The 18,730-nt window shown below is 37.9% G+C and overlaps 1 protein-coding gene across 13 annotated transcripts in view; it reads left to right on the forward strand.

The window, feature by feature from the left end:
• The window catches only part of tlk1a (tousled-like kinase 1a), a 53,906-nt gene that overhangs the window by 25,627 nt on the left and 9,549 nt on the right, over nt 1-18,730 (forward strand). For 2 of the 13 annotated variants that reach the window (XM_079619819.1, XM_079619814.1), the window contains 13 exons: nt 876-947; nt 5,275-5,313; nt 6,156-6,234; nt 6,385-6,428; nt 7,540-7,565; nt 7,953-8,019; nt 8,143-8,238; nt 12,022-12,108; nt 13,490-13,582; nt 13,787-13,897; nt 15,418-15,554; nt 16,863-17,051; nt 17,594-17,660. In XM_079619819.1, the coding sequence (XP_079475945.1) occupies nt 876-947; nt 5,275-5,313; nt 6,156-6,234; nt 6,385-6,428; nt 7,540-7,565; nt 7,953-8,019; nt 8,143-8,238; nt 12,022-12,108; nt 13,490-13,582; nt 13,787-13,897; nt 15,418-15,554; nt 16,863-17,051; nt 17,594-17,660 (1,107 nt within the window). The remainder of the gene's footprint in view (nt 1-875; nt 948-5,274; nt 5,314-6,155; nt 6,235-6,384; nt 6,429-7,539; nt 7,566-7,952; nt 8,020-8,142; nt 8,239-12,021; nt 12,109-13,489; nt 13,583-13,786; nt 13,898-15,417; nt 15,555-16,862; nt 17,052-17,593; nt 17,661-18,730) is intronic. The other 11 variants (XM_079619821.1, XM_079619820.1, XM_079619823.1 and 8 more) reach the window with 6 other exon arrangements.

Consider the following 18,730-nt stretch of genomic DNA (forward strand, 5'->3'; position numbering starts at 1 on the left):
GTAATGTTTATGGTCTTTTCGGAACGGATAAGTCATATATTGAAATCGTTAATGTGGGTGTGTCTACTGCACACTTCCGACCTAACACAAAAATATATTTATTTTGTTTGGTAAAGAATTGACACGGTAGTAAATCTTTAGCTTCAGCTCATGCAGCTCAAAACAGCAATGCAGGACTGACATATTACATAACATTACAATGAGAACAGTATTGTAATAAAACATTGTGAATTTCATTATTTTATTTGTAAGGCAATCGTTTTTGTTGTTTTTTAACTTATACGGGTTAAAACTAGGCTTGCAGCTTTAACGCTACAAAACCAATTAATGTTTTCCTGTATATGTTTATTTTATGTTGAAGTGCTTGGGACATGCATTTACATGTTGAGAGTTTTGTTTTTGTAATCAGGCTCTCAAAAATTACCGGTATATAAAAATTTGGAATTAGATTTATCGCCCAATATATCGATTTTCTGCTGTCAAATATAAATATTTATCGTACCGGCCCAAATGTTCATATCGGCGCACCCCTAACTGGATGCAGACGTGGCTGCTTTCCTCTGGATTCTGCTCGATAAGGCAGCATTTTAAATGTTTATGGAAGAGACTCGTGTCTTCCTACTTTCGTAATGAGCTTTTTGAAGAAATTATTTTTCTGAAAAGTAGGACATTCTGACCGTCAGGTTACAGTGGACCTGAAACACGCCATTCTCTTCCGCTGTTTGATGTCTTCTTGCTTGTACAACTGTCCTCTCCTTTGAGTTGTCAAATCATTATGAATTAACACCTGTTGCATGAATACCTCATATTCATCCGCCGTTACTCTCAGCTGGCTCATCTGCATTGATTCATGTAAATGTGTTTCTCCTGTACAGACCTTGACAAACAACGAATGTTCCAATCACAGTTTTGGTAGTCTGGGCTCCTCCAGTGATAAAGAGTCAGAGGTAAGTCGTGCTTTTCTATTTATTTCTGTCTGATTGTAATCTTTAAACCAAATATCTGTCATATATTGTGGCATATTTCCAAACAGAATATTCAGTGGGAAATAATTAATTAGTGCTGGATATTACAAGAGAATACACATGATTAATTACAGTTAGCGAGAGACTGATGTTATTGCCCTTACTGATGACGGTAATCCATTGATATTTTATAACTTTAAGATTAATTAGCCAATCATTTATTGGCCAGTTAAAATTATATTTGAGCCAATTTTTTTTATTCTGTCATTTACAAACTCGTAAGACTTTCGTTCATCTTCAAAACTTAAAATGAAGATCATTTTAAAGAAACCTGAGAGATTTCTGTCCCTCCAGTAAAAGTGTGCAACCAAACCTGACATTTCAAAAAGTTCTTAAAGACATTGTAAAAGTAATCCATGTGAATCGAGCGGTCTTCTGAAGAGAGACTAATGCTTTATATGATGAACAGATTAAATGTAAGCTTTTATTTGCATATAAACATTCATCAGCTCGCGTACATTGAGCACAGATTAATTTTCATCAGTATCATCAAATATAGTAAACAGAAGCTCAAACGTGCTTGCTTAATGAACAAGAACCAATGGCGTTTGTTCTCATGTCAAGCAAGTACGGTTGAGCTTCTGTTTACCATATGTGATGATAATGATGACATTAAATCTGTTCATCACAAAGTGATCTGGTCTCTTCAGAAGACTTGGAGTAACATTACTTCTGCAAAGTCCACTGCACTTGCTTCAATGGAGGAACTGAAATCTCCGGTTTCATTAAAAATATTATATTTGTGTTTCGTGCTGTATATTATTTCTATACAAAAGGGTTTGGAAGGACATGAGTAAATAATGACATGATTGTCTTTACTTTTAAGAGGAGTCATTTGGCCTAGTCAATCAATGGCCATTTTCTGCTTTCAAATCTTTTATTAGTGAATTTTGAGGAAGTATTTGTTAAATAAGTGGCATTCATGAGTAATGTTCATGGACACTGCTTTTATTCTTGGTAATAGGCCTTCAGGGGGTAGACGTCACATAAGCCCCTTTCACACAGATTCCAGAAAATACACGGATAATGTGTCCCGGGATCGCTTGATTTTGATTCATTCTCACTGCCAGTGATTTTCCGGGATCTGTGAGTCCCGGTCACACACATCCCGGTAAGATCCCGTAAAGACACGTGATGTCAGGATAAGACGTGTAACGTACACGTCGAAAACATGTACACTAACCGTTACACAGAGCTGGCGAACGCTCTCAGCTTCAGCGCGGATAGTGAGGAGCTCCTGGTCTCTGCTTCGTTCCAGTTTGCATTAGTTTTTTCTTTGTTGATGACGAACACAAACTTTCTTCTAAGAGCAACAGAGTCGCGCGATGGCACGTGCGTCATCACTACGACACACCCCTTACGGCATTGATCCTGGCAATGTTACTAGGTCCCCAACCCGGGATCAATGCCGGTATGTTTGCGTTCACACAGAAGGCACTCTGGCAATTTCCCGGGATCAACACGCTGTGTGTGAAAGGGGCTTTATAGTTAGTAGAATATCAATATAAGTAATCAATATAGTTAGTAGAATATCAATATAAGTAATCAATATAAAGTGTTACCATGATTAATAATAATCACATTGTTGTTATTACTTGCATTATTTAGTACTTTGTAAAAAAATTAAGAAATCAAATTGATGAAATTTATATTCATACTTGCATGTTTAAAATGTGAGAGTTGTAATGACCTGTGGAGAAAACATGCATCAGATTATTTCATTTTGGATCTATCTTTAACTAACATTATGGACTTTCATTAAAGTTATGTTGAGTTTAACACATCTGACGCATTATGGACACACAGCCAGACATGGGGACTTATGTTAATATCACACTATTGGCCAGTTGAAAGTAGTTTAGCCCGAAAGATAACTAAAGGGCTATCGAATGAAAGGGATGAAAACACGATGTGAGGGACAGACTTAGTCTTTATAATGGCAAGCGCTGTATATGGGTCCTTCTGTACTTCTATCCAACACGGCCTTGTGTTCATACCAGTCAAAAAGGTATATTCCCAACTAAGAAAGATGGACTCCATCCTGTTTTGAATTGACTGATCTTTGGCAAACACCTCAGAAAATACTTATTCAAAAGTACTCGCACACAAAATAGTGCGCCTCTTCATTCATCATAGCAACTAGATCATGGGAGTCGGCCTTCAGGATGGCATTTGTGCTGTAGGAGTCTTCTCTCCATTCAAGAAGTGTGGCGCTCCTACTGTAACCCGTGCAGTTTGGAGGTGATTGTATCTGTACAGCTTTTCTCCAAAAGGACTGTGAATGACAAAGAAATAAACAGATGATCAGTAAACCGCTAATTGATGCGGTGAAGCATTTGCTCCAAGCTGAGATCTGTAATGGATATGCTTTTCTAAACTGCTCACGGTTGAGTCCTGATGAAAGCTGTTGTTAATAACTCTGCTCATAGTTCGGCAGATGGTGCAGAGACGTTCTGCTGTGTTTTCTTTGAACCAAAGCGTTACAGAGAAATTGATGCTGGTGTGTGTGTGTGACTCCGGCCGATGGGAAATGTTCCCTGTAATGAAGCTCTAGTTCTGTGTGTGCTGAGGGTTGAGCTTCTTCCTTGTGTGTGTGTGTGTGTGTGTGTGTCTTCTGCCTCATAGAGGATGCTATGTCACTGTGTGTGTGTGTGTGCGGCTGCGCGTGTGTGTTTAGGTTTTGTTGCAGACTCAAGCTGGGTTGGCATCTGTCATAACCGCCAATAGTTAAACCATCAGCAGGCAAAGCACTACACATGTACACACACACACACACACACACACACACACACACACACACACACACACACACACACACACACGAAGCCTCATAGTAAGATGAATTGTCCTCCCCTCCCCCTGCACAACACACCTGCTGTGACATAAATCAGAGCAAGAGGAGGAGGAAGCCAATGAAGCGAGTTATGAAGGGAGAGAGAAAGTGAACTGGGAGGTTGAGAATAAACTTCTCTCTTGTGGCTGTGAGCTGCTTATTATGCCAGATGTCAGACACCTAGATACTGTAGACACACACACACCTGTCACACACATGCTCCCACTGCATTATAGCTCCACACATACACACCACTGTCAGACTTTCACTCACATTGCAACATACACCCAACACGGCACCAGAACCTCCATTAAGGCCCCACCTCAGACTATATACACTAGATTACCCATAATCCCCTGAACACTAATCACAGCCTCCAACACCTGCAGCCTGAAGCACATGACTCATTTAATGCAGGGTGATTTGCATATTCATGATGGATTTGAATATATATATATCAGGGATTATATTTTCAGTGACAGGAATGAAGATTATGTAATCTTTATATTTCAGGACATTTCATGCGCAGAAGTGTCTTGATGACAGACGGTTGAAGAAAGTGGATGGATTGGTCTCTGGTTGAAGTTTTTTTTTTTTTTTGATGCATTGACTGAAATTGGCCTTAGTTTCTCTCTGTAGGCTGTTATAATGTGAGCTTCAGTTCTGTGTTGCAGTGCTGGTGGACGTGTTTCTGTATGTTCTTGTTCTGAGCTTGTGGCCGTTGTGACCCAGAAGTGCCAGTTGTGAGCGTGCAGAACATCAATATGAGCCAGCGCGGCTCGTTAGGGCCACCGTGACATTCTGTCATTGTCACTGAGGGCTAATTATACACACCAGCTTCAGCTCCTGACCCACTCGCATCTAAAACACACTCTCCTTCTCCTCGCCTTTCACTTATACTGATTATACTGTTTTCCTTTTCATTATCTCACTTGCTTTTATCCGATTTTCTCTTTATCATGTTCCTCTTAATATTTTCTATCAATTATCCTATCATTTTCACATTATCATTATGATTTTCCTTGCATTTCTGCCTTTTTGTTTTTCCTTTCGCTTTAATTTGTTTTCATTTCCTCTTGTTTTCCATTTCCTGTTCTTTCACATATTTCTTTCCCACTTTCCTTCCCATTTATTTTTCCTTATTCCATTTTCTCATCATCTTTATTCCTTTTATTTTGTTGTTTTCCCTTTCCTCTTATTCTCTAATTTCCTTTTCCCTTTTCCTATCGGTCTCTTTTTACCTTCATTTTCTTTTCTTCCTATTCATCATATTTTTTTCTTACATTCTCTCATTTTCTATTGCCTTTTTTTCATCATTTATATATATATATATTTCCCTTTCATTTCTCTCCTTTCCTATTTTGTTTTCTTTTGTCTCTTTTCCTCTCACTCTCTCTTCCTGTTTCTTTGTTGCAGGGATCAGATGGGAAACGAGGAAGCTCTCCTGCGTATTCAGTAAGTCTCTCTGTCCCAGTCTTGTGAGAATTGAATCGAGACGTAAATGATGCTTCTGGAGGCTCTCGGTTCAGTCCCATCAACAGTCCTCTCTTTGCAGGGATATGACGTGCTTTCCAAAAATGCACTGGTCTAGCCCACTTGAGTTCATAATTTCTACAATAACCTCAAATTAATCTTAGATTGTGAAATTAACATGATGAAGCAGTGTATAGTATATAGGGCGGAGTCTATTTGGGAAACTCTCGCTCTCCCTGTTTCTCAGCTATAAAGAGATTAGCATTTTAATCAACATACAGATGAGGTAGCGTTTCTTTTTATATATTAACTGCATGTGTGGGACACAGTTTATCTCTTAACAGTGTTATATCGGTTTGTGTGTGTATCTGTTGCTGGAGTTTGGTGGCAGATGTGGAGGGTTCAGCCCAAGCCAGTGAGCAAGAACTGCTCTGATCAGAATGCAAAGATGCCCTTGGCAGCTCACCCCTCTTTGTCTCTGTGCTGAAAAGAGCAGGATATTTCTGCATCCTTTCCCTGGTGAGGGAGAAAATACACTGTGATTATTGGTCCAGGCCCTGGATTATGCACTCTCACATTAGAGATATTCTTAGAGTCATTTAGACTCGAGAGTCATTAAATACTGTTTGAAGACACACAATGCGTCTCATTTTACTCTGAGCTGATACTCAAAGATTGTACGATTCGCTCTCAGGAGACTATGAATTTAAATGTGGTGCTCACAGTGCTTTGCTGAGGCCAGCGTTATCGTGCATCGAGTGCAAAATAAGACCTGAATAAAATCATAACAAATGGTGTATGAATGTAATATCTCTCATTTATAGACTCCTGAAAAGAAGCACTCTGAATCATCACGGGGCAGGAAGAGGAAAGCTGCTGACAACCAATCAGAAAGTAGTCAGGGTAAATGCTTGTGTGTGTCTCTCTCTCTCGCTCACTATCTCTCTCACTATCGCTCTATCTCTCTATCTATCTCTATCTCTGTGTGTTTTCTAGTATGTTCTTTACATGCAGCTTAATATGCTTATTCATGTCTTTTTTTTCCTCTCATAGGGAAGACCGTCATTCGGGGCCCGAAAATTAGTGATTATTTTGATGTGAGTATCTGCCAGTAATTTGATGGAAACATGATACATCTTTGGCATTGGCTTAATGAGAGCAGAACTGACATAAAGTCATTGCAACTTGGACAATATTGTTTTAACCCTCTGATGCTGTTCAGTCATTTTAGACTGATTTTATTTTTTATTTTTTTCCTTTTTCGGAATGGTACGAAACTTGGTAAATGTTTTGGCACTTGCTATGTGAACACAACACAAAAATCACTGATGATGATTCTAAAAGGTTAAATGGTCCTGAAAAAAGTCACACTTGTACTTGTTCGCCGTCAAAAATGAACGCATTGGAAACGAATGGGAAGAGAATTTCATCTAGTGGAAATGTTCGGTACTGCACCTTTTTATTTTTTAGATATCAACCTCAAATTTGAAACACAACTTGTTTAGATTTATGGCTTTGATTTTCTCACGGGTTTAGATTTATGGCTTTGATTTTCTCATGGGTTTAGAGTAAACATGTTTAGGGAAATAGTGTTATGATGCAATTTCCATAATAAACTAAAATTTCCATAACTTTTTTTTGGTTTCACTAACTTTTTATTTTCACTTCAACTATAATCTGCCAAATGTCTTTTTTAAAAGACCAAACTTCAATCTGTTCTCCAAAGCAGTTTAAGTTGGACATTCTCTGGCCTATGCTCAAAAAGTGATTAACTGGTAATAAATTGATAAAATGATAACTATTTATATTAGTGGATAAATAAATAAATAAATAAAACTATTCTATAAATACAATTTACTATCATGAAATCCCCTTAAAATAGAAATAAAAAAACATTATCGAGCTAAAATGTAGTACATTCATTTCATTGAAATAAAAAGAAAAATCTGACATTTTTGACTATCTTGCGTGCAGCAAACAGAGGGTTAAAATGTGAACGCAATATTTTCAAGCAAAACTGAAAATTTGGAACGAAATAATGTAGGGTAGACCGGGACCGTTTTTTATTTGTGATTGGATTGTGAAAAATATTATTATTAATATTGAAATACAATTAATATTATTTTCCCACCCAAGCGGTGTTACATCAAAATTAATTTTTAGAGGTGGAGAAACATTTCATTAATGAAAGGTTTTTTATTTCTTTAGAATAACAAACTGATGAGTCAGACAAAGTAAGAACAACAATTTATTATTAGTCAAATTACATTTACTGAAAATGGTAATGGTGTCCGTTTTAATTTGATTCTGTCTTTGTATGTGTAGTGATGTATTGTTGTGCTACCAATATAAGGCGGCATTGCAAAAAATATTCGATGATTAATTATTTTCAAACAAGGTTTCCCGAACTCACTCCCTGTCTGCCATGGGTCTGATCCAAATTAGAGCCAGTTTTGCTATATTGGGAGCAAACATTGAACACAATGTCCAAGCTGCTCTGTTCCATGCAGTGAAAGCGTACAATGACCAGTGGCTTTCAACCCCCCTCCCCCTCCCCAGAACAAAACAAAACCTTGTGCTATACATTTCAAGTCTTCTGAATATCTTACCTTCTGCCGCAGATCTCAAATCTCATTGATATTATGCACATTAAAACCTCATGTGTTGACGATGCACATGAGCTCGAAGGTTTGTGCACATTTTTTTTCTCCACTTCCTCTTCATATGGTGTTAAGTGGAGTGGTGTCTTGATGTGCTTACATGGATCATGATGTCAAGCGACATGATGTGTTTATTTCCTTCTTTCTGTAGTTTCAGGGTGGTAATGGGTCCAGTCCAGTAAGAGGTTTACCGCCTGTCATCCGTTCACCCCAGAACTCACATTCCCACTCTGCACCTGGATTCAGCGTACGTCACACACACACACACACACACACACACACACACACACACACACTGACCCGGTTTACACCTGGTATTAAGAGCTGTCTTGACTGATCTGATCACAAGCTGACAGACGGCTCTTTTTTCCCAGTAGTAACGTGCGTCTGTGAACATTTGTGATCAGATTTCAAAGGGTGGATCTCTGATTTCACCATTATGTCATAGTGCTGTTTTGAGAAGAACAGTCACGTTGATGCTGCGATTGGGGTGTGCGGTATCATGATTTTTGATCTGCTTTAAGAAATATCGTAGTATCGTGCGACAGCGCACATTCGATCAGTTGCAGTTCTGGCGCCTCCGCCTCAGCAACGCGACGTACAGTCACATCACGTGTTAATGAAGAGTAGAGTTACACTCATGGGACTCTGCAATTCACAAAAGTTCATTATTTGTACGTGCTTTGCCGGTTAAACATTTCATTCGCATGCTGATGCGCCGTTCTAACATGTGCTTTTCTGAGCGCATACACGAAGCTCACAGGCAGTAAAAGCCTGTCAAACATAGGGCTGTAGCAATACACTAATCTCACGATACGATACATTTCGGTAAGTTCGGGTTTAGTAAAGAAGAGTTTGAGTTGATCGGGTCACGTGCCGCTTGAACTGAGGCGCTACAGAGTTCTGTCACGTCGCATTTACAAGCGCCAAAACGGTATTATTGTTTGAATTGCGTAATAAAATTGACAGAATCTGAGAGCTGATAATTTATTTTATATCAAAGTAACCTGCTCTGTCTTGTCTGTCGTTGTCAGTGTGCTCATTGTTCCGTGTTTTTATTCTGCGTGAGAAAATGGATGTGTGGCGTGAGAGCGTGTGATGCGTGAGTTGGCAGCCCTGCGTTAGTGCCACATAGCTTACAAACCGCAACGCTTTTATCCAAGTAGTTGCTTTCCTTTTTTTTAAAAAAACCAAAGTGCTCCCACACATTTGCTTTTAAGCAGACGGGTGCCGGATTTATATTCGCCGCCATTCTCCGAATATCCTCGCTCTGACTTGGTAAACAGGAAGAGGTAGACGTCTGTGTAAAGTTAGTACGGGTAACTTGCTCTACAGCAACACTAGTGGCTGGCTGACCAAATCGCTCTTCCTGCAACGCGAACGGGGGTAAACACGGGGGATTTGAATGGGACGTATGTATCGATACTCGCGGCTAAAAAATTTATACTTTTTTGGGGGAAAAATATCGATTTATATCGCAGAATTGATAAAATCGCCCAGCCCTAGCAATAGCGCCTGGTTACTGGACTAAGTTATCTTTCAAATCTTATTCTGTCAAAAACACACAAGGTTTACATAAACGCAGTTGGTTATGTCTAAAGTAAACGCAAACATTTGAGAGACAATCGGGTGCGTGTCGGTCTTAAAGTGACAGTAGCCTAATAGTTAGCATGCTGCCGCTTGTCCTTAACCCTTGTGCATCAATTAAAAAAAGTTGCACATGGGTCCATGGTGGACATAAATGTCTGTGTTAAAAAACTGTCATAAAAATGTGAAGCTTGTGTGCACGGACTTAAGTTTGGTCTCATTTTAAAGAAGACCCTTGGCAGATTATTGTTGAAGTAAAAAGAAAAGAAAAAGTAAAAACCCCCAAAAAGTTATAGAGGTTTAAGTTTATGAACATTTATTTTCTATCAAATTCATATTTTATGAAACATGTTGAACTCTAAAACTGCTAGAAAATCAAAGCCATAAATCTAAGCAAGTTGTGTTCCAAATTTGAGGTTGAAATTTCAAAATATGAGCTTTCGGTAAGATCTTGTTTGGGCGCAGTAACAGATTTTCCCCATTGAGAGCCAGCAAAACTCCAGTGGTCACACAGTGGTTGGATTTGTGATTTGCAGTAGTTTTTCTCTCTCAAATATTACAAGCATACACACGCACACAATTGTTTTTATTACACACAATATAAACCACACTCTGACATCTGACTCTACCAATATACCCACACAATTATAGCTGCATAATTTATCCAGTTGGCTCTATTATATACAGAAGCAGAAAAAATGAATAAAGCGATAAAGTTTTACATTTTAAATTGAAATTTGCTTTATAGGCCAAACCTGAGACAATTGCACCATCTGGTAAAATTTTTTTATACATGTTTAATTTCGAAGCCTTGCCAACAGAATGAAAGCCTCTTAACAAAGATTGCTTCATTTTATAGTTAAATGGCCCTGGGATTAAAAATTGCAGTTTTAATGGGTTTCAATGCAGACAATTTTGTCAAAAGGTGCTGAGGAGAATTTTTTTTTTGTATCTAGTGCAAAAAATATTTTTTAAAGGAAATGGGGGTGAAATTGTAAAATTCCAAGAAAAATACACACCTGTGCCAAAACGTATGCAGTTGGCATTTACACGGGCAAAATTATCAACAAAAATAAAACTGGCAAAGGGTTAAGGGACCGTTCACCCACAAATGAAAATACTGTCATTATTCCAAACCTGTATTTATTTATTTATTGTGCTGAACAAAAGATATTTTGAAGAATGTGGCGAACCAAACAGTTGCTGGACCCCATTGACTTTCATAGTAGGAAAAATATACTATGGAAGTCACTGGGGACCAGCAACTGTTTGGTTACTCAAATTCTTCTTCAAAAAAAAAAAACTTAATTTTCAACAGAATAAAGAAACTTATTCGGGTTAAACAACTTAAGGGAGTAAATGATGACAGAATTTTGGGGAACTATCCCTTTTAATGTTAATAAAACAACAAAAAAACAGAGAAAATCAGTCGCTGCTCTTGACTGAGAACTTTAATAGTAGCTTTAAAAAGAATCCGTGTATTATTTATACAGTAAAGTCTATGCAGTGTTTTATTTTTACATTTTTCATTTAATTTCTTTCTTGAATGCTTCTGTTAAATACACGTACTGTAGCTGAAAAAAAATAAAGCACTGTTTAGTTCATTTGTACGTTATGTTGTGTATGTGTAATGTGTATCTTTGTTCTTATTTTTTTATAACAAAGAAAATAAGGACAAAGGTTTTTATCTTCGCCACTTTGGCCTAAATGTCTGCCATTCTTTTTTTTATTTTGTTACCTTGTAAGGCTATGTTTTTAAAATAGGGACATTAGTTTGGCTGTAATGCTCAGTCACTTGCAATATAGTAAAAAGAATCGTGATACAATTGTGAATCGTGATTTTCCTGAACAAAATTGTGATATATTTTTGCCATATCGCCCACCCCTATGCTGCAAACACATCTGAAAAATAACGGTGGATGCAGTGTGAGCTATGGCAGGAAAATAAAAGCATGCAAGTCTCTGTTAAACTTCACAGCCTTCACTGAAAGAGCGCATGCATGTCAAACAGACGGAGCACAATAGAACGGGAATGCCATAATTCTGACTAAAATATACATTTTGCATCTCAAATCTCTTCTCCCATTTACATCATCACCATAAACTGGAGTGCGAAGATTGTGTTGCAACCGATTGCAGCAATATTGACATAGCGGTATTTAGTAGACTGAATAAAACAATTCAGATGACTAAATATGACTAAAACTAAATGGCATTTTAAGCCAAAAGACTGACTAAAAACTAAATCAAAATTTGCTGTCAAAATGAACACTGCATCCGATATGTGTAAGTGTAAACTGGAACTCGCTCTGTTCATTTCACTAATTTTGTATCATAATCAATCACGACTCACACACATGCATGTCACAACACTTGTATAGTTTCAAACTGTCTACTTGTGCCTCTCATTAATCAAATAATGTACAATCTTGTATTTGATCAGACCCGGCAAAGCAGCTCGTCTCCCACCGGCCTGTGTTTTGGGGACTCTGTGATTTCTTCTAGACTGATGGCAGTCAAGAGTATTCAGGTGGGACCGCTCATCATGCACTTGCACTCAAGAAACCAGAATCTCATTAATATCATCTTAGAATAAAACTGTAGATTACAACAATCAATTATTCTGATGATTTTGAACTGAGTTTGACACTCTCCTTGTTAAAGGGTAACTCTAACAAAAATAGCCTAGGTTGCTATTTGGCGAATCTACCCGAGTCAAACATTCGTGTAAAAGCAGAATTGGAATGGAAACGCCACTTAAGATTGACCGTATTCGTTTTCGAATTGTGTAAACAGTTTACTAAAAAGAAAGGTTTTGTACGACTCGCTTTATCAGTTAGCGTTTCCGGTGGCTGGAATTTTGTCAGTCAAAAGCAGTCGATCTCTGAATACAATGTGACATGAGGAGAATAAAGATGGAAAGCACCTAAAGCTTGTTTCCATATAAATTGCCATGAGCCAAGTGTCTAAGTTATCATGCTTTTCATTTGAATTACAAGTTTATGACATTTCCTCATATGGAGTCAGTTCATTACGTTGCATTCAAAGATCGACTACTTTTGACTGACAAAATTCAAGCCACCGGAAACACTAACTGATAAAGTGAGTCATACAAAACCTTTCTTTTTAGTAAACTCGGTGTACACAATGTAGTCAATGCTGGAGTTCATGTGTAGAGCCCCTGGTGATATTTCAAGCACAGTTTCATGTTGTGTCGGGCCGCATTAGTGTTTTAAAAACAGCAATTTTGATGCTATCATAGAAGTGCCCCATGCACTCCCATTCAAAGGGCATTTTGACCGAAAACGAAAATACGGTCAATCTTAAAAGTGGCGTTTCCATTCTAATGATGCTTTTACACAAATGTTGGACTCGGGTAGTTTAACAAAAAGAGCTTAGGTTCAATTTTGGTTCGAGTTATCCTTTAAACAAGTATGCTTACTTTTGAAAAGAGGGGTGAAAGCTTCATTAAGTGTAAAAAGTATTGATTGTGATAGAAATTAGTAAAAAAATAGTTCAATGAATATTGAAATGTTTGATTTAGCCTTTTTGTGTGTGTGTGTGTGTGTGTCCTAGACACCAATGATGATAAAATAATAAAATCTAAACATAAAAGGCATTTTAAAGAAAGAAAAAATTAATTACTAATGAGTGATACAAAGTTACCATCACTGTTTTATGTCTGATCTTCATATATATATATATATATATATATATATATATATATATATATATATATATATATATATATATATATATATATATATAAAATAAAATAAAAAGTGAAATCTACTCTGATACAAATGAACCTTGCAGCTTAGAATTACTGTTGTTGAAGAAACACATTTATAAAACAACATACAAATGTGTAGTTGTCTTGAATTGTTTGTTTGTATTTTGTTCCTCTGCAGACTGACCTGACGGTGGTAAAACTGGCCACTATAGAGAGCAATAAGAACCTGGACCTGGAGAAGAAGGAGGGCAGGATAGACGATCTGCTGCGGGTGAGAGAGAGAGAGAGGGGGGGGGGGGGATGTGGGATGGGATGGGAAGGAGTAACATAAGACAAAATAATTAATCTCATCAATAATTATGGATCAAATTGTTTTTGTGACGTTATGAGAAATCTCTTTTTGCTAAAGTAGTTCAGCCTAGTAGAGTCTGATTTTTTTTTTTTTAAATGCATTTTCTCTTCCTCTTCTCCACAGGCAAACTGTGATCTAAGACGACAAATTGATGAACAACAAAAGCTTTTAGAAAAGTACAAAGAACGTTTAAACAAGTGCATCACCATGAGCAAGAAACTTCTGATTGAGAAGGTGAAGAATCCTTGTGATATTTAAAGTCCCTGTAAAAGGCAATTCTAAAAAAAAAAAAAATTCTAAACGCATTATAAATGTTAGAAATGTATTGCTAAAACACATTACAAAGACCGTGAACTGTGAAGTACTGAATTGTGGAGTTAAACAGTTTTTCACCATTGCTGTGTTCAGGATTTTTTACAATACCCAAACAATACAACTAGAGCACATCAGTTCGCCGCTCAATCGCGAGTTACTTTCAGTGCTATTACAGCCTACAGTTTGCTAGCTAGCTTTAGCTATGCCTTCGTCACGGAAATGTGTATTACCTGGATGCCATCACTTACAACACAGATCGGTGTCCTTATTTAAATCTCAGAAAAACGATCATATCAAGAAGAGGTGGATTAATTCTGTGAGGAGCCACCTTGACGGAGAGCTGAGGATCACCCTCTGTAGTGATCATTTTACACGGGATAGTTTTATAAACTTTCGTCGGAGACAACTGGGATTAATAATAATAATAGTTAATGAATAATAATAATTTGTTACATTTATATAGCGCTTTTTCTGAGACCTCAAAGCGATTTACATAGAAGGGGGGAATCTCCTCAACCACCACCAACGTGCAGCATCCACCTGGATGATGCGACGGCAGCCATATTGCGCCAGAACGCCCACCACACACCAGCTTACTGGTGGAGAGGACACAGTGATGAAGCCAATCAGTGTATGGGGATGATTAGGAGGCCATGATGGACAGATGGGCATATTTTTGGCCAGGATGCTGGGGTTACATTGGGTTACATTGGGATTTTTAATGACCACAGAGAGTCAGGACCTCGGTTTAATGTCTCATCCGAAGGAGAATATGGACAAAAATTTTTATCTTCGCCACTTTGGCCTAAATGTCTGCCATTATTTTTTTTTATTTTGTTACCTTTTAAGGCTGTGTTTGTAAAATAGGGACATTAGTTTGGCTGTAATGCTCAGTCACTTGCAATGTAGTAAAACCAACATGTAAAAAGAATAATGATTCACTGATAATCCACTGTTACTGGTGGTGAATGGGGCCGAACCGTCTATCTCCCGCCTCGGCCTTCATCTTCCCGTGGTCTCAGCACAGCCAGCGTTTGAGAGCAGTTTGAGAATACTGCTCTTTTTTTCAAGATTTTGATAGCTTATTTTATTTCTTTTTTTGTCATTCAATTTGTCGGGGTGGCTAATAACACATTTTTATGTGGAGTGACAAACTCAGAACACAAACTTAATTTTAACTTTACAGGGACTTTAAGAAATCAGTGTTGTAGCATTTTAACAATTACCCAGTGCTTGCCTGTTATTACATATCAATTATTTGATATGTGTGTGTATTTAAATCTGAATGTCTTATTACCTCAATATCTAAAAGATATTGTGTAACCTACAAGGTTGTAATGGCATTGTTTAACCAAAAGCTTCAAAGTTTAACAGTTTGAAAAAGGTACAAAGAGTAAGAAGTGGTTCAGATCTTTATAAAAGTGTGTGTGTTTGTCCAGAGCACACAGGAGAAGCAGGCGTGTCGGGAGAAGAGCATGCAGGATCGACTGCGTTTGGGTCATTTTACCACTGTGAGACACGGAGCCTCGTTTACAGAGCAGTGGACAGACGGATATGCCTTCCAGAACCTCGTCAAGTAAGACGCTCACTGAAGTGTGACCGCATAAGCTCATAATCTAAGACTAGTAGGTGATCTGTGCTCTGATAACTTAAAAAGAAGTATATTTTGGGCTAAAGTGCCCCAACCGTCTTCACTCACGTTTTCACCCATCTCTATAGTAAAGGCTTGCTCACACCAGGGACGAAAACTACAACTAAAGTTTTTATAATTGGCCTTTTTCATCGGGAATAGGAATACACCAAAACTTTAAAGATAACAACACAGAGAAAAAAAACAATATTCCAGCTGATGAACGATCAGAGAATTGACAGCCAATCAGAATCCACCTGACTTTAAAGGATTGGTTCACTTCAGAATTAAAATTTCCTGATAATTTACTCACCTCCACGTCATCCAAGATGTTCATGTCTTTCTTTCTTCAGTCGAAAATAAATTAATGTTTTTGAGGAAAACATTCCAGGATTTTTCTCCATATAATGGACTTCAATGGGGTCCAACGGTTTGAAGGTCCAAATGTCAGTTTCCGTGCAGCTTCAAAGTCTCATCCCAGCCGAGGAATAAGAGTCTTATCTAGACACACATCAGACATTTTCTAAAAATATATATATTTTCTTATCCACAAATGCTCGTCTTGCACTAGCTCTGCGATGCGCCACGCATTACATAATCACGTTGGAAGGTCACTCGGGTTCTGGTAAAAAAAACAAAACAGGTTTGCTTTGTAAACAGTAGGTCGGTACTCGTGCCTGCGTCACACGTGATCAATCAACGTGATTGTGTAATGTGTGGCGCTTCACAGCTAGTGCAAGACGAGCGTTTGTGGTTAAAACGTATATATATATATATATATATTTATATATTTATTTATTTTAAAAAAAAATTCTGAAAATGGCCGATGGTTTGGCTAGATAAGACTCTTATTCCTCAAGCTGGGATCGTGTTGAGCCTTTGAAACTGCAATTTGGACCTTCAGACCGTTGGACCCCATTGAAGTCACTATATGTAGAAAAATCCTGAAATGTTTTCCTCAAAACATTACTTTCTTTCGACTGAAGAAAGAAAAACATGGACATCTTGGATGACGTGGGTGTGAGTAAATTATCAATAAATTAATTCTGAAGTGAACTAATCCTTTAAAGCGCTTGAGCATTTCAAGCCACAAACCGCACAACTGTTACAAAAAACAGGACATTATCGCTCTTGGTGTGAACGGGCCTCGGGTCTCTTGTAGATCTGTCAGTCCATTACAGATTTCACTTGATTACAGAATTTGAGTTGTTCTATTGCCTATGTTAACTGTTTGTATTGCCTTTTTTAATGCAGACAGCAGGAATGGATCATTCAACAACGTGAAGAAATCGAAAGACAGAGGAAATTGTTAGCTAAGAGAAAACCACCAGCATCCAGCACCTCACAGTCGCCCAGCACCAACTCTGAGCCGAAACCACGAAAGACCAAGGCTGTGAACGGTTCGGACAACGACCCCTTCCTCAAACCCAGCCTTCCACAGCTGTGAGTGATGCAATGCATGTCCACAGTGTACAACCTCTGTTATATATACACACACACACACACACACACACACACACACACACACACACACACATAAAATGGCCTTCCATGTTTTACAGGATTTAATTTTCTGGAAATTATCCTTAAGCAGATGTACAAAGAATATGCACTATCAGTCTACATTTCTGAAGATCTTAAAAACCTTTTGATCTAAATGATTCAATTATTGAAAATTGTTTTGTTGATAATTATTAAAATTTGAATTAAGTTTAATTAATAAATTATTTTAAAATAATCTGCAATATTGTTTACAGTTTGATAAATGGCAGGACATGATTTATTAGGAGCCAAATGTATGTTTAAAGACATTTCTTTCCACAATATGAAAAATAGCCTGTTAAGTGAGCAGTGTGGCGAGACCGCACAAGCTTCTTCAGAAATAATGTAATTGTTTCAAACTCATCTGGCAGTCAGCGCATCCTAACCCAGTACATGTATGGAGTGTTTTTTTTTTTAGTCCTGTTCCTCTGATGTTCCTGCAGGCTAACATTAGCTGAGTACCACGAGCAGGAGGAGATCTTCAAACTGAGACTCGGCCATCTCAAAAAGGTCAGTGCTCGTGCTCAGCGGCTCCTGTATGATTCAGATCCTGCAGTTCAGAGCAGGCACTGGGGCTGTCAAAATGAACATGTTAACGCATGCGATTACATTTTTCAATTTAACACTGTTGAGGCAGCATCTGTTTTTATGTCATCCTTTAGCTAGCATTTAGCACGCTTTTATTCATGCAGATGTCAATCATGTGCCTAATAAACCTGCTGCTGTCTGTCAATGTTGAACAAAGAACAAGAAAAAAAGAAAATCACTCACTGCTCTTTTGACTGAATAACTTTTATAGTTTTACTAAGGATTCATCTACATTTCATTTATAAATTATCCAGGGAAGACTATGAAGTGTTTGATAACTTTAATAGGTAGGAAATATCCAGATATTGAATAGATCAAATATTTTCTACACTAATTTGGAGATTAAATGTGATATTATAAATAATATATAAAAACTTTAATGTTATGTGCGATTAGGGTTGGGTACCGAAACTCGGTGCCAATAGGGAACCGGTTCCGACATAAACGGTAGTAACCAGACCGAATAAGAACGAAAATTTCAGTGCCTGATTTCGATGCCTGACTTTTTTTTTTACCGCCCCCTGTAAAACGTCTCGCGGCACGAATCCTCCAATACATATAAATAAAACATGTCCAGTTAACCAGCAGAGCATTCGTTTCGTTCGTTTGTTAAATAAGAGTGTTTTCACGCAGATGTGTTTTCACCTCGCGCACACCGCATGCACTGTCTTCACTCGGACGCGCGCCGATTGCGAAAACTCTATATTTGTTCCGGTGAAATCACAAAATATAATGCACACAAACGTGTCCCTGCTTACTATACAACCACTGATGAGCATAATCGGTTTTGATGAGGAAAAAAAACAGTGCGGATTAGAACCCAGAACCTCTGACACGCTTGACGAAAGTTCAAGTTCAGCAGCTGCCAGTGTCTCTATTTTTGCGTGTATATGATACGCAGTTTTTTAGCCTACCCACTTCATTGCGTGTAACACACACGCATCCCACACCACTAATTCTACCCAAACGTGTAACACACACACACCCCACAC

This window comes from Phoxinus phoxinus (assembly GCF_949152265.1).
Source record: "Phoxinus phoxinus genome assembly, chromosome: 7".
Taxonomy (NCBI): domain Eukaryota; kingdom Metazoa; phylum Chordata; class Actinopteri; order Cypriniformes; family Leuciscidae; genus Phoxinus; species Phoxinus phoxinus.